Source organism: Nicotiana tabacum, chromosome 23 (assembly GCF_000715075.1).
Source record: "Nicotiana tabacum cultivar K326 chromosome 23, ASM71507v2, whole genome shotgun sequence".
NCBI classification, from domain to species: Eukaryota; Viridiplantae; Streptophyta; class Magnoliopsida; order Solanales; family Solanaceae; genus Nicotiana; species Nicotiana tabacum.
The window spans coordinates 91734537-91749582 of record NC_134102.1 but is presented as its reverse complement, the minus strand read 5'-3'; the positions used below and the strand labels follow the sequence as shown (position 1 = coordinate 91749582).

General features: G+C 36.3%; 2 protein-coding genes across 12 annotated transcripts; one reads left to right on the top strand and one right to left on the bottom strand.

Moving 5' to 3' along the window:
• Positions 1-717: 717 nt before the first annotated feature.
• On the bottom strand, positions 718-6172 carry LOC107829376 (uncharacterized). Of its 6 annotated transcripts, none has more exons than XM_016656847.2 (4): positions 3293-6172; positions 3117-3190; positions 2341-2476; positions 718-1656 (listed from the first exon to the last, which is right to left on the bottom strand). In XM_016656847.2, the coding sequence occupies exon 1, from the start codon at positions 5979-5981 to the stop codon at positions 3387-3389; it is 2595 nt and encodes an 864-aa protein (XP_016512333.2). In that variant the 5' UTR covers positions 5982-6172; the 3' UTR covers positions 718-1656; positions 2341-2476; positions 3117-3190; positions 3293-3386. The 6 variants fall into 6 exon arrangements, with proteins under 6 accessions (XP_016512333.2, XP_016512351.2, XP_075102318.1 ...); XM_016656865.2 differs by having other exon boundaries at positions 718-1223; XM_075246217.1 differs by having other exon boundaries at positions 718-2476.
• A 1775-nt stretch (positions 6173-7947) lies between these two features.
• Positions 7948-14399, top strand: LOC107829352 (tRNA (cytosine(38)-C(5))-methyltransferase 2). 6 transcript variants are annotated; one of them, XR_001657898.2, is made up of 9 exons: positions 7948-8257; positions 8781-8874; positions 8967-9085; positions 9213-9335; positions 10939-11254; positions 11362-11456; positions 12507-12580; positions 12776-12841; positions 12951-13020. XR_001657898.2 is itself a non-coding variant. In XM_016656826.2 (9 exons), exons 1-9 carry the CDS (start codon positions 8081-8083, stop codon positions 13854-13856), a joined length of 1134 nt encoding a protein of 377 aa, XP_016512312.1. In that variant the 5' UTR covers positions 7948-8080; the 3' UTR covers positions 13857-14399. The 6 variants fall into 6 exon arrangements, 2 of the variants coding, with proteins under 2 accessions (XP_016512312.1, XP_016512324.1); XR_001657897.2 differs by having other exon boundaries at positions 12504-12580; XM_016656826.2 differs by lacking the exon at positions 12507-12580 and adding an exon at positions 13778-14399 and having other exon boundaries at positions 12951-13015.
• The last annotated feature ends 647 nt before the right edge of the window (positions 14400-15046 follow it).

Below are 15046 nucleotides of genomic sequence, written 5' to 3'. Positions count from 1 at the left end.
GGCTGACATTTTCTAAAGACGGAAAATTCTAAAAGAAACCTGATATAGGAACACCGTATAAGAAAGAATAACAGAATGTCTTGAAGTTTAATGACTAGCATTAAAGGTCGTAGCTTGCTACTAGTAAGTAAAAGATGGAACTATCAAGTCCAGTACATCAATTGTCTATTCAATATCCTGAGCCTATACACAGTGCTAAATATGTAGCAGAAGGTTTGCCTACTGGAGGAGGATACCTCATTACATGGTGAATTCCCCCCTTGAATGCCTAAAACTTCCATTTTCTGCACAATGAGTAGCCCTAAGAACTAGAGGGGTTGACACAACTCAAACAATCATCAAACACAGGTTCCTGATGTTAACATTCTCAACCTGTTCCTAAGTGCCAAAAAGTTTCTATATTCCTGGTTAATAATAATGCAATTAATATGGTTATTGAAACTCTTACCTTTACTGCTTATAGAAAATATATACAACTCCTAATACTTTTTTATTTATATTTGCATAATATTGGCATGAGAGGATTTAAATGGAATAACGTGGTCAACGAGGATTCATATAGCCGACCTCAACTTGTTTGGGACTGGGGTATAGTATTGTTGTTGTACCATTACTGCTTATATACAGCATTATGCTGACAAGTATTTATCTGGGGATTTTTTCCTTAAGTCATGACATCATTTTGCTTACTGTATTATGACAAAGGAAAAGTAAATTCTGAGCAAAACAAACTGAACATTCTATTCAATAGAGAAAGAAAAGCTGTACAAGTTTCATTCTTCATCTTTCCTCACTTCTTAAGTTGGAGACTTGACACTCTTTTCCTTGTATTTCTAAAGTAATTTGGTGACAACCATTTCAGAATCAGAAGCTGTATAAACTATAAGGTCAAATTGTTTACAGAATCTATACAAATGATTTAAACCTCAGCGTACATGTTTCACACACAACTCGTTTTCCCTTGGACATGTAACAGATTATCACTTCGCAGCATATCTTCCCATAAATAGTTCCCCACTTCTACCTTCGCTGCTGGAAGACGCCATGACAAGAATTCAGTTGAGATACACGAGAAGCAGAAGCGTGATGCATCCTTGGATCAATTACCAAATTTGCTTTGCAACTGTAGGTTCAGTGGAAGTCTCTACAGTCTGCTTTTCAAGATTTCAAGAGATCCAAGAAATGTTTCGCTGCAGTACTTATCTAGTCTTCCTTTGCGTAGCCTTCACAGACAAAGTGAAATCAGGTGATGCTACCTCTTTGAGACTCTACAGATACTTGAGCATAAAGTTACACTACATTAGGTAGGGCTAAAAGCTGAAAAGGAGAGGCCTTTCCCTGTTTAAGTGAAAAAGGCAATCATCTGCAATTTAATCATCTTTTTCAACCATTGGCTTTGCCTAACAAGGAAGATTTATTTGTTACCTCATTTCCAGTCTTACCAAAATATAACAAGGGAAAGAGTAAAGACTAGGACTTCCCTTGTTAAAGATGAAAAATAAATCAGCAAGTCTCTCCCTCCTTATTTCCAAGAGCCTCCTAATTGTTGTTTGTCCTTTTTATTATACTTCAGCAAAAAGGGTTAAGACAAGATAGTTGAAGTCAATATGATTGCACCGTTTTAAGCTTTCTCATACGAGGCCTTCCGCCTTCAACCTAGAGTAAGAAATTGTTTGAACAGACAAGTTTCAGTTATTAACAAGAAGAGATTTTCTTTTTTTAAATCTATTTTGATTGATGAAAGGACTTTAAAAGATGGGCACCAACAAGGTGGATCAAGTTACATCATCACATTTTTTGGGCTAAGGTCAAGTTACGTCATGATTTTGCAAACAGCATGAAAGATCATTGTGTGTGTGTGTGAGGGGGGAGGGGGGGAGGGGGCCTAAATCGCTCGGTGTCTAAGGAGCCAACAAAATTGAGCAAGGTCCTCAATTCTTACACTTGAGAGAGAGAGAGAGAGAGGGAGAGGGAGAGGGAGAGGGAGGGAGGGAGGGAGGAACAACAAAGTCGCCTGGTGTCAAAGGAACCAGCAAATTGTGGAAGGTCCTCAATCATTACACTTCTTTTAGCATAAGAAAGAGTTGTCTAACACAATAAAATTTTCAGTTTCGGAAGTCGGAACAAGATCAGACAAGCCCTAAAACTTCAGGTATTCATCTGTCCCTACGAATGAAGAATTCAGTGTAAAAACCTGCTACCTACTGCCGACCAACACCGCCAACGGCCTTGGAAGGGAATCTAGAGGAACAAGGCTATATATTAAGGGGTTCGCTTCTGTCGGGTGGTATCTTATGAGGCAGCCCTGGCTTGGTGAATTATAAAGGAGGGTAATCATACCTCAGTAGAATGGTGGCTTAAGATAGCAATCACCTGTTCCTAAACAGCAAAGTGGTCTCAGAACTGTTGGTACCGCTTCCTGAATATATTTGGAGTAAGATGAGCAATGCCTAAAACAGCAGGAACAGCTGCATAGCTGGACAAGGAAAGTTATAGGTAAAAACAGAAGGAAGATTTGGGACACTAACCCACCCTATTTATAGTCAATCATTTGGGAAAGAAAGAGAATTGAGATTTTCCGCAAGCAGATGAGAGAATATTCATAGCTTAAAAGTAAAATGACTTTCTTTTTCCGGATTTTTGGTGTAAGATGCAGATAGTAAATGGGTAGATAGCTTATTAATTTCCGCAGCTCCTCAGCTGAATAAATAGGGAGCTGAGTTTTTTGCTGCAATCTCCTCTGTGAATATCCAGCACTCAGTAATAGTGCTTTTTTGTTAATAAAAATAAGCTTACCTATCAAAAAAGGTCCAAATAAGACGATGCAGCACTAGCACACCTCGAGTATCTCCAAATTAAACTATTAAAATTTACCAAAGAAAAAACAAAGATCCAGTTGTTTACTTATTGACCACATTTACCAGACAGCTTGAACTCGTCGGTTCAATTTCAAGATTTTAGAAGACCCAAGTTCATATCCAAATCAGATAAAACCATTCAATGAAATTATGAATCAGCGGAAAATTCTGTTTCTCTTTTGATTTCCCCCCAACCCCACCCTCTCTTTTATGAATGCAAAAGGTGACAATCTTAGAAAGATGAACTAGAATACATACCTTCGAGGGACTTGAGGGACTCAAGCGGTGACGCGAAAGCAGTTCATTGGAACCCAACCATTAAAGCTGTCAACCTAAGAGATTATACATATAGAAATGAATGGTCATAGTGAACCCAAAATTCATCGGTATCTAACTCGTTTCACTGTAAAAACTAGTTAGCAAGTTCAGTTTACCTTGCAGACAGCAGAGACATGTGACAAGAATGAAATCCAAGGGACAATATATCTCTTCAAGAATTTAAAACAGGCATGCTAGAGGGTATCTGGTTCATTGCGGCAATGAAGTATCAAGAGCGAAACTGTTTCCTCTGAATGATCCACTTACAAGAATATCATAGGTTGCATCGTCGGGCTTAAGACCTTTGTCAAGCATCTCATCATGCAACCTAAATGCCTCTTGCAAATTTCCCTCCTTGAAGTATCCAGCAATTAGTGTATTATAAATCAGAACATTAGGAGTCGTACTCTTTTTACACATCTCCTCTAAGACCTTGTGCGCATTCTCAACCTGACCTTTATTGCAAAGACCGTGTACAAGAACAGTATATGTGATGTCATCAGGCATTATACCCTTTCCAAGCATCTCGGTGAACAAATCGGACGCCATAACTATTTTTCCGTCCTTTAAAAGCCCATCAATCAAAGTGGTGTATGTTTCCAAATCACATGTAACGCCTTCACTGATCATCCTATCACGCAAGACTAGTGCTGCTTCCATATTATTTACATTTCTAAACCCACTTATCATGCTGTTATACACAAATAGGTTAGGAGAGAGACCAACTTGAAGGATTTCATCAAAAAGTTCAGACGCACTTTTCATGTCTCTTCTTTTGCAAAAGCCATCTATAAGGACAGCATACGCAATAACATCTAACTTAATTTCTCTATTTCTCATCTCATTCAGCATTTTTAAAGCAAGATCAATGTTATTGCTTTTGCAGAACCCATCAATTAAAGTTGTGTAAGTTACAACATCTGGGGAAATCCCACTATCGCACAACTCTCTGTAAACAGCCAATGCTGAAGTGACATCATCTTCCTTCAAAAATCCATCTATTAGGCTATTGTAAGACATGCATGTTGGAAGGAGACCTCCTGCAACAATTTTTTTAAGCAAATCTTTTGCCTCTGACAATTTGCCGGCTTTAGATAGACCACTTATTATGGTATTGAATGTGTAGTCAGTAGGGGCAATTCCTGAAGAGACCATTTGATCAAACATGTTCCCCGCTTTATCAACGTCGCCTTTTCTGAAATATCCGTCAATCAAAATGCTATATGTTACAACATTAGGTTTCAACAGCCTTTCTGGCAACTTAGAGAACAAATCCAATGCTTTGTCCATATTCCCATTTCTGCAATTTCCAAGAATCATATTGTTGAACGAAGCTATAGAAGGTACGACTCCATTATCGACCATCTTATCCCATACGTTTTGAGCCTCGTCCATTTGACCCTTCTTACAAAACCAGGCTATTATATTATTGTAAACGAAAACATTGGCCGTCCCCGAATTTATTGCCTCATCAAATACATTCATTGCTTCATCTAACAAGTTAACACTCAAAAAACCCTTTATTAAGGAATTCTCAACATAAACATTAGGCTTGATACCTGCAAGTTTCATTTGCCTGTAAATTTCTACTGCTTTTTCAATATTCCCATTTTTACAGCAGCCTTCTATTAAAACTGCATATGTTACCTGGCTCGGAGTGAGTCCATACAAGGCCAGTTTGTCGAACAAATCCAACGCACTCGATAAATTTCCCTGCACATGATACCCTTTCATCAAACATGTTGCAACCACCAAGTTCATCGGATGCCCATTACTAAGCATTTCATCCTTGAGCCTTAATGCCTCAACCATATTCCTTTGCTTCACGCAAGTGGAAATTATGTTCACATAAGTGCCCTCAGAAGGAACCCAACCCCTGTCTTTCATCTCACCCAACAACTCCAACGCGAAACTTAGATTCTGCTCCTTACAAGCGACATAAACACAAAGGCTATACAACCCCGCGTCAAGCTTAATCCCACTCATCTTAGCCTCCTTAAAAATCCGTACCGCCTCCTCCATTTTCATTTCTCTCAGACAAGCAGCCATCAAAATATGCACAGTACGACAATCATAACAGATTCCTCTAGACACTACATCAGCATACAAATCTCGCGCTACTCCAATCATGTCCTGCCTCACCAATGCCTTCAAAAGCTTGTTCATAATCGGGATCCACGGCATTATATCAAGTTCAACCATCCCATTGAAACAATCAATTGCATCATTCAATCCATTAACTTTCACACAACTATTTATCAAGAAATTAAAAACACGAGGATTTAACTCGAAATCAAAAGCCTTACAAGAATTAACTAAACCATTAAAAATAACAGTAGCAGAGGGACCAGAGTCACTAAAAGCATAATTATCAAGCAAGCGTCGAGCTTTATGTTGATGCATTGTAGAACTTACTAATATGTGCAACAAAACAAAGAAAGGGTCAGATTTAGTATGCAAAAAACCCCTTTGTTGCCTAGCAGTTTGGAAATACCTATAAGCTGAATCAGGGTCATCTCTGTGGCTCAAAAGCACATCAACTACATGATTCTTGGTAAACCCACCATCTTCTGAATTGGGTCTGTCACAAGAATGGTCAATGTCATGTAAAGGTACAAGCTTTTCAGAATCTTGAGGGTTTAAGATGGGTTTTTCAAGAGAATCTGAGGGGGAAAGTTCAGGAATTTGTGGGTGTTGATTCATTAGTGACGATGAGATTGAAGAAGTGCAAAGATGGCGTCTGCAAAAGAGGATTAGCCATGGTGGAATCTGTGAGGAAGAAGAAGGGAGAACTAAAGTTTTCATTTTAGCTAGTTTTTTGTCAGCTAAAGCACAGTAACCCTAAACCCCAGAGCAGCAGTTGCTGTCTTTTTCATTCGTCCCAGGAAACAAAGAATTCGGGTTATTGACTCATTGGCTAATGTTTTGATAGAATTTGCTTTTGAGCCCTCGTTTAGATTCATCAACTATTCGTCCTCAAACATGAACACATTTCCGCCGTCGTTTGGTCGGTTCGAATTGGATATGAACATTTCGATTTGCATTTTCGTATTTCGGATAATTCAAATCCAATTAAAATAAGTTCAGATAGGATTGAATTTTTTAAGTTCGATTTCAGATTAATCAGTTTGCATATTCTGAATTTTCGGTTTTGAGGTATAAGTTGAGATGTTTTTATTTTTTAGAAAAATGAATATTCAAATAAAATACTCATGTTAAATTGCCTGAAAAGTTTTTTATTTTTGACGCAATTATTCAAATAAAGTATTCAAGTAATAAAATTATTATTAATAAAATACAACATAGACATTAATACGATCGATAAGAAGCAGCAATAGTAAAATCATATCCAAATATAAAGTATCATGATAGTAACTTAGTAATTAATATTGAATATATTAGATAATATTTAATGGGTAGGGTATTGAACTTATTACTACTGGCATATGGATAATGGACTAAATATAAAGTATAAAAATTTCGAATTTTCGGATATCCAAAAATCCGAAGTACCAAATCCAATATCCAATCCGAAATCCAAAAATTTTAAAAATTAAATCTAAAATCCAACCCGTAATCTGAAAATTTAAAAAATTCGGATTTCGGTTTGGATTTCGGATTTGCCCAAACTTTGCCCACACCTAATTTCCTTGGCATTTTTTAGTTGGTCCTTTAACTCTGCCATGAATGTGTTTTGACATGAAGAATAATATTTTGTCAAAATACCTTTTCTTGATGAAATTATCTTAGTTGTTAAAAATATTTGTTCTAGGTAAATTTTTATTTTAAGAGTAGTGATAAAATCACCTCCCCCACTAATTGGCAAAAATCATTTTCTTTTATAATATCACTGCTTTGGCTACACATAACTTTTTTTAAGTCAATATTTAAACATAATGGTTTAGTTTCAATATTTAAGAATATCATCATGATATTATCAACATATTCTATCCTCAACCTTGTGCGATTACCATGTATCACAGATTGTAAAACATTGAGAAGCAAATTTCAGGCAATATATGTTTTTAAAATTATTTTAATTATACTAGTAACATCAGTTCATTGACACCATTAGCATGTTAAGTATAATTTTTTTTAAGAAATTGCCTAATAGTTGTTTTTTCAAACTTAGCTCAGTAATAGGATGGGTTCTAGGTAGGGGAAATAAATGTGAATGCCATTGGCAATTCAAAAAAATTGGTATTAAAATGTGGAAAAAAAAATACTAGCCAGTCGAATTGAAAGCATTCTCTTAAGCTCGTTATGCGTTGAGAAGCGCAGTAGTATGAAAACAATCTCATACCACTTGAGGTCACAAACTGGTTGATGGAAGTAATAGAAATGCTTAACCAGGGATAATTACCTTATAATCCTATTATCTCTTCATCTCAGACATTACCACATGCATCAAAACAGGATGGCCGATGAACTAGCAAAGAAGTTTATTGACGTGCTAAAATTTTGATAGTTCTTTCTATACCTCACAAGCTACATTAATTGATTGACGAATACTATCTCGACCTTAGAGTATCAAAGCGGTGCTTGTCAATGAGCAGACATATTAAAAACTAGTATTATTGAAAGATAATAGTATTAACTCCAGGAGGGCATTAATGCTTTAGCACTACTTTCCTTCTAAGACGTTCATCTCCGATCTTAAGTAGACATATTATATTCTTCACTTAAGAGGGGGCTCTCATGTTGGTGAAAGCGTATTAATTTTCTAAACTTAAGGATTATATATGTTAAGCAATATACTATAGTAGGGACCAACAAAGACCATTCCCCAAACTTAAGGGACCATTTGAGTTAACAACTCTAATAATTAAAGAGCTTCATCCGACCGAGCTGCTTCAACTTGCGAACTCTGTGAATCCCTTTCAAATTGTTGGAACAGCAAGTTGATGGAGTTGGAAGGTTCTAGAAAGCTATGGCGAGTGCTGGAGTTCTACAGTGGCATTGGTGGCATGCGATATTCTTTGCTCAAAGCCGCCGTCAACGCCACCGTTGTGGAAGCTTTCGACATAAACGACGTCGCTAATGACGTTTACCAGCACAATTTCGGTCACCGCCCCTTTCAGGTTTTTGAGAAAACTCACCACATAATTCCTTTTTTTTTTTTTTTTTTTTTGTGGTAACGAGACAACTTCTATTTAAACTAGAAACTTACGAAGTGCATTACATCATTCCTAATATTGGCATTTGTTCTCAGTTTAATAATTTTGTTTGTCTTTGCAGTAAAAGATTTTAATTATTCACTATTTATTAAAGGAACATGCGGCATGCTTAAGCTTTTTAGGTATCTTTTATTTTATGTATAGTAAGTAGAGAATAAGTTTATAGAGAAAAGTAAAAGTGAGTCCTCTATTACTACGTATGAAAAGTTCACTCTTTTATTATCACATGGGTTAAAAACAATAATGTGAAATTCAATTTGAATTGGAAGGAGCATTTTAGTCTGTTGAATTTTATAGGAATGTAGCTGACAATGTGTACTTATCAAAAGAGAAAGTTACTGAAAATTTGTTCATCCATTGGTAGTTTCAGATGTTTTTATGACAATTAAATAATATTGGTAAAGTTTATATTTTTGGATGACCTTAGGGTAACATTCAGACTCTGAATGCCACTGATCTTGACCGCTACAATGCTGATGCTTGGTTACTTTCTCCTCCTTGTCAGCCATATACTCGACAAGGTGATGAATTGTGTTCCCAATTTTCCCTTTTATTTTCGTGTTCTTCTTATTGCCATATTAACTGAAACCTTTTTGTTACATTTTTGTGTCAGGACTCCAGAAAGGTTCCAGTGATGCACGGGCATCATCTTTTATTAAAATTCTGGAACTTATACCACAGCTATTGCAGCCTCCATCATATCTTTTTGTGGAAAATGTTGTAGGATTTGAGGTTTGTATCTTTCCAATCGATGCTCCATTCTACCACCTATATTTTACTAAGTCTATCCGACTATCTTCTGCTATACTTTTCAAAGATGGTCATCTTGGAATATGTAATACTTTTTCCTTTATTGCAGACTTCTGATACCCATGAGATATTGGTCGAAATATTGGAAAAGAATAATTTTGTTACACAAGAATTTATTTTGAGTCCGCTGCAATTTGGACTGCCATATTCTCGGCCTCGTTATTATTGCTTGGTATGTCTCTATGTCTTCCTCTTTGGTTTTTATCTAATATGGACTAGTATACATTGTCATCACATGTATGTTCTCATTCATTTTGCATGTTCTGGCCTTGTTTCATTTTTTCAAAGAGTTGTACATCTGTAACGTTGTTAATATTTTGGGAATGTATTACACTTATCAATGTGTTGAAATGGAATGAGCTGAATAGAGAGGAATAGTACCAACGGATTTCATATAGCCAACCCAACTAGTTTCTGATTGAGGTATAGTTAATTGATTGATGGATTACACTTTATGATTAATGAGAAGTGACTGAAGTGTATTATGGGAACTGACTGAAATTTCCTCTTAGAAAGCAAAGTCTTCTGTGGGAAACAGATTAATGAGGAGACAAAGAATAATTCAAGAAATTGGAAGAACTTGGGCAGTTTTCCTCTTTGGCTTATGAAGCTTACCCACATGTTTAAATAAAAGTTCTCTTTTTTCCCAACAAATGGGAAAAGGATAGGTAGTTTTACCTACTGATTGTTGTTGATTCTTCTCAATTACTAAATTTGACATATTGAAACTTGTAAGTTGCATCTTTCACAATTTAAAATGAATTGTGCTCAAGTAAACATGTTGTGTGGAGCAAAGATTGCTGTATTTGAATAGAAAGTCAAAGGCATTGATCATATTTGGCATAGACGAGCAAAGATAAAATTCTTAGTCAAATGCTTAACATCCAGTAACTAATATGGTTCCTCTTAACTTTCGAATTATATTCAGTATGCTATGGTTTTCTGTTAACGGCTTTCCTCAGTTACCTTTTTTTTATATGCTTCAGTCATTACAAGTTCTTACATTTTAGATTATAGTTGGATACTTCGATTATAAAAACTTGGGCCACTTAGTTGACAAACATTTTTTTGGTAAAAATGCAGTACTGTTTTGATTTTAGGCCAGACCTTTCTGAAGCACTTAATCTGTTCTAATGTTTCATTGTTTTGAGTTTCCCTAGAGCGGGGTTTGATCTAGCGGTAAGAGTGTAACGTGTAATGTGTGGGTTAGGCGCACATCGCGTGGTTGGACTATGTGGCAGACAAAAGCGTGTATATTTAAATGGAGAAGGGTGAGGGAAGGGGGCGATCATCCGCCGAGTTTTGAACCCGCTGTCCTCAAGGATTTCTTGGTTATTAAAAAAATTGTAATTGTTTCAAGTTATCCTTAAGTTAGTCCATTTTTCATAGAACACGTTCTGTCCCTTGAACCACAGGCAACAGACAACTATCTAGTATTGAAAACGTTTAGGTGACTTTATGAACAATGGCTTATAGATTGCAGAAGACATGCTTGAGTTGGAAAATAAATAATCAAGGCTTTTCGTCGTCATTATTTGTTAAAGACTAGTTTTTTTTTTTTGAGAAGGAATACCTATATTTATCAGTTTTGTTAAAGACTAGTTAGACATGGGAGTTTAGTATAACACAAATGTGGCTTATTGGGGCGACCAAAAAGTATTTCATAGTAAGTTCTATACTTGTGTATATAATACGATCGACTAAGAGTTATTGATCATTTATTTATTTATTTTGCAAAACACAAATTTGAATCGACTGGAAATACTTTACTGCAGGCCAAAAGGAAACCTTTATCCTTTGAAGTCCCTGAATTTAACAATCAGCTTCTTCGGACCCCTGGCCCTTTACTTGGACAGACTGAAAGCACAATGGAAAAGGAACAGCTGCAATCGGCAGAGTACTGGGATGAGCTGCTTCAAGCTTGTCAACCTGTGGATGATTTTCTTGTATTTAAAACTTTTGGCAAGGGGGAGGACTCATCAACTTATTCTTTCCATGCCAATGACTCTGCAAAATCAGATAGAAGTGATGAGGAGAATAATGTGTACTTTGTTCCATCAAGCTTGGTAGAGAGATGGGGAAGTGCCATGGGTATCCTTCTTGCTATTGATTCCCACTCCTTCCTCTGTTTCTTATGCCATAATATAGCTTTCTCTGCTTGTCAGTTATTGCAGGGGTGTATCCTTAAAATATTATAGATATTGTTTATCCTCATTCAAAGCGTTGCTGTTGTTTTACAAAAAGCTATTACAGATATGTGAAGGGTACTGGCTCCCTGCTGGCAACTGTCCAGGTAAAGCTTTAAAGTATGTCATGGTGTTCACTTTTCTCCTTGAATATGTTTACTTTTTTCTCTTATCTTTATAATATAATATAACAATTAAGAAAGAATCCCTGTAGCTTCTGAAAAGTGGTTTATAATCTTATTTCTTCTTTTGCTACTTTATGGGATTACCTTGATATTTCTTGTTTAGGCATTCATAGAAATGGAGAAGGACATTGAATAACTGAATGCAAGTTTGTGGTAATTCTAAGGAACATAAGATGTCATACATGCAACTATGATTCCGCGTATCATGGAGGATATATTGATTACTGCTCATTTCCGTAGCCCATTACAATAAATGCTCGTTTGGGTGGTTATTATGGAGAATTAATCCATATAAAACTCAGCATTGTTTTGTACATCGTTTGATTACTAGTTTGTTTTTCCTCATAAATTATACTTGTATAAGTTATGCGGGAAATTATGTATTATTTTATGTCGGATAGGATGTGGAATAACAATATGGGTATTAGCAGACTTGGATTAAAAATTCAACAAGAAATATCTCTGCACTATAATCCCTGGATAACTTATTCCTACACTACTTATTCCTAAACTGATCTTTGAACCAAACAACCCCTAAGTAGTTCCACATTCTTTATAATTTTACGAGAGATCTATTCCTTCTCTTTTATGCCTCCTTCTGTATTTTCATAAATTGAAAACACCTACTTGAGCGTGTTGTTTCTATGAGACATATGTACATCCTGTTAACAGTGATCACATAGGTTCTTTTTAACTGCAAGTTGTGGAGGTTTATCTCTCTTCCCTCTCTCTCTCTCTACAATAAATTTGTTGTAGATGTCAGACATTACACTATTAGGAGCAGTTTTAGCATCCAAGGATGTTCTAGCAGTCAATGAAATTGGAATGAAGACTGTAAGAGACAGAAATTTTACATTATGTTAAATACAACTTGTAATACTTGTGTAAGGATGGTCACTGCTTGCCAAGGTGGCATTTGTGGGGCTCAAAATAATGCATCATTCACATCTCCCTCTTTCAAATAAGAAGCAGGCGGTTTGTCGAATCTCAACTTTGAGGATCTTTGGATTTGTGGCGGCATTATTGTATTTTGGAGGCTGAAATTGGTTAGTTTAATTGCAATTTGGTTATTACAGTACTAAACTCATATGTATTTAGTAGTTTTAAATTTTTCGTAACTTGGATGCTTCACTTCAATGCTTTTCGCTTCAAGCCTCATCAACGCTGTCATTTTTTGCGCTTTTCGCTTTTAAAAGCACTTCTCTCCAGTGATTTCATGGGGTACCATTTCATAAATCCAGGAAAAGACAGAGAAAAGAACACCTTCACTGCAGGATCTGTGTCTAAGATACTTCACACCTAGGGAGGTATTCATTCTCTTCAGTTCATGAACTACTTCTCTTCTTACTTGTTAGCTTTCTTTTGGGAAATAAAGCAATATAGATTCAAGACATCTCATGCCTCTTGATATTGTAGGTTGCAAATTTGCATTCTTTTCCGGAAGACTTCCAGTTTCCACAACATATCAGTCTTCGTCAACGGTATGTCTTTTTTCCCAGTACTCATACTTCAATAGTAATGAATCATTTTTTTTCTTTAACTCTTGTGATTTTATAGTTCAATTGTTAGTGTATAGTTGTTGTTTGTTATTTATAGAAGCTGATATTGCATAGGCCATAGGGACATTGTGGTTGGACTGAAATTTTAGAAAAATTTCCATGTCCCTGCCCTGCTACAAACAGTGTAATCCCTCCGCTCCATTTTATGTGGCGGGTTTTTCCTGGGCACCGTGTTTAAGAAAGAAGAAAAACTTTTTTTATGTATAAAATTACTCTTAAAACTTGTGGTCTTAGACATGCCATGGCATTTTTATGGCTATAAGAGCATATCATTTAATGTTAAAGAGTTTTCAAATATAGAACATGTCAATCATTTTGGAACATGCTAAAACCGAATGAGTGCCATATAACATGAAGAAGACGGAGTATATGATGATTCTGATCATTTAATTATTTGAATCGGTATAGAAGGCATGCAGACCTTATTTAAAACTCCATATTCTCAGAAGTGAACAATTAAATGAACAAACAAGTAAACATGGCAATACCACACCAAATTGCCGGAGATTGCCTTGTGAAATTAGACTCGTCACTTTAATTAGCTTAAATGCTATCCTGACAAGAATCAGCGAGGAGGGCTAGGAGTTCTTCCAGGCTTTTTACTTCACAAGATTTCAGCAATTTTTTTCTGGGTTTCATAAAAAAATTGCTTGCTAAGATATGCCTTTTGGTTTTCTGCTGCAGTTATGCAATGCTAGGAAACAGTTTAAGTGTGGGAGTAGTCGCTCCGCTGCTTCAATATCTCTTTATCAACCCTTCATGATTATGATTATGCTATTATCTGAAGCTTCATCCGTACAAGTTTTGCTTGATGAAAATTCACAGCCGACACATTTTCCCTGAACCTGATTGTCTAGTAGGATACACTATAGAAAAGCAGTGCTGCACGTTAATGCAGAAGAATGAACTGCAGCCTTCGCTTCAATGACTTTGGTTAAGAACAGTTAATCCTGATCCAAGCGAGAGGGTTACATTTTGACTTCAGCAAACCGTGTTAAAGAGAGAGAACTGGAATGCCCTTTCTGTGTTCTGCTCATTGGCCTTGTGCATAGAATGGTTCTCACTGCACTCACAATACTTTGAAATGTATAAGATTGAAGCCATTGCCAACAGCAAGAATGCTGACCTAATTTCATATCCAAGATAAAGTGGGTTGGACTATCAAAATAGTAAAAGGTTGGATAGAAGTAAAACATTTGAATTAAGCGAAAGGGGTTTCATCAATTCCTCATGAATGAAATGATCTATTACTCAATATTGTAACTTGCAAACCTTTAGATAAATATCTATTGCATGCAAATCCTCATGCCCGAAGCTGCCTCAGCGTTACTGTTTTTTCTTAAGAAAACATTTTCTAGAAAATTTATTTTATTTTTCATTGAACAGAGTATACGGTTTGTGAAATTGAGACCCAAAGAACTGAGGGTGTTGCCAGGCCTGAGACTGCTAGTGATTGAAACTAGCAGCTAAGTGCTCCTGCTGCTGAAAGCTCTTGTTCTCCAGTGAAGTGGAGCTGGACAATTGGTTTAGCAGCATCTGCAATGTGCTATTTAAGTCGGTACATCATGTCATTTATCCGCATATGAATAACTACGGAGTAAGTGATGTGGTCATCACCACAGGAGGTGAACCAAAAAGTTCTTGCAGGGACCTTGATTTTCTCGATGTTCAGCTTATACATTACTAATTACTTGTTACCTCAGTACGAGCTGGTAGTTATGAGCAAGTGCTCATGTTGAAAGCCTTATTGGACTTTATCACCAATACCCGTTCTTTCTGATTCTGGATATTTTTAATGACCCTTTTGTTCATTCATCCTAAGGTTGTCTGGGCATGGGGTTTGCCTATTCTTGTTAAAGATACTTTCAATTTCTAAAAATCTGGTCGTCCACTAAGCAAAGCCCAATCTGGTATCCAACCCAATTTACTGTACAAAATTTTGGTTTAAAAAGT

What these genes read in the sequence shown, in the direction of transcription:
- LOC107829376 (XM_075246217.1), bottom strand. Translation starts at nt 5,981, where the DNA reads ATGAAAACTTTAGTTCTCCCTTCTTCTTCCTCACAGATTCCACCATGG.
- LOC107829352 (XM_016656826.2), top strand. Translation starts at nt 8,081, where the DNA reads ATGGAGTTGGAAGGTTCTAGAAAGCTATGGCGAGTGCTGGAGTTCTAC. An exon ending in TCGGTCACCGCCCCTTTCAG is followed by an intron (nt 8,258 to 8,780) that starts GTTTTTGAGAAA and finishes GGATGACCTTAG; the next exon opens with GGTAACATTCAGACTCTGAA. An exon ending in GGCCTCGTTATTATTGCTTG is followed by an intron (nt 9,336 to 10,938) that starts GTATGTCTCTAT and finishes ACTTTACTGCAG; the next exon opens with GCCAAAAGGAAACCTTTATC.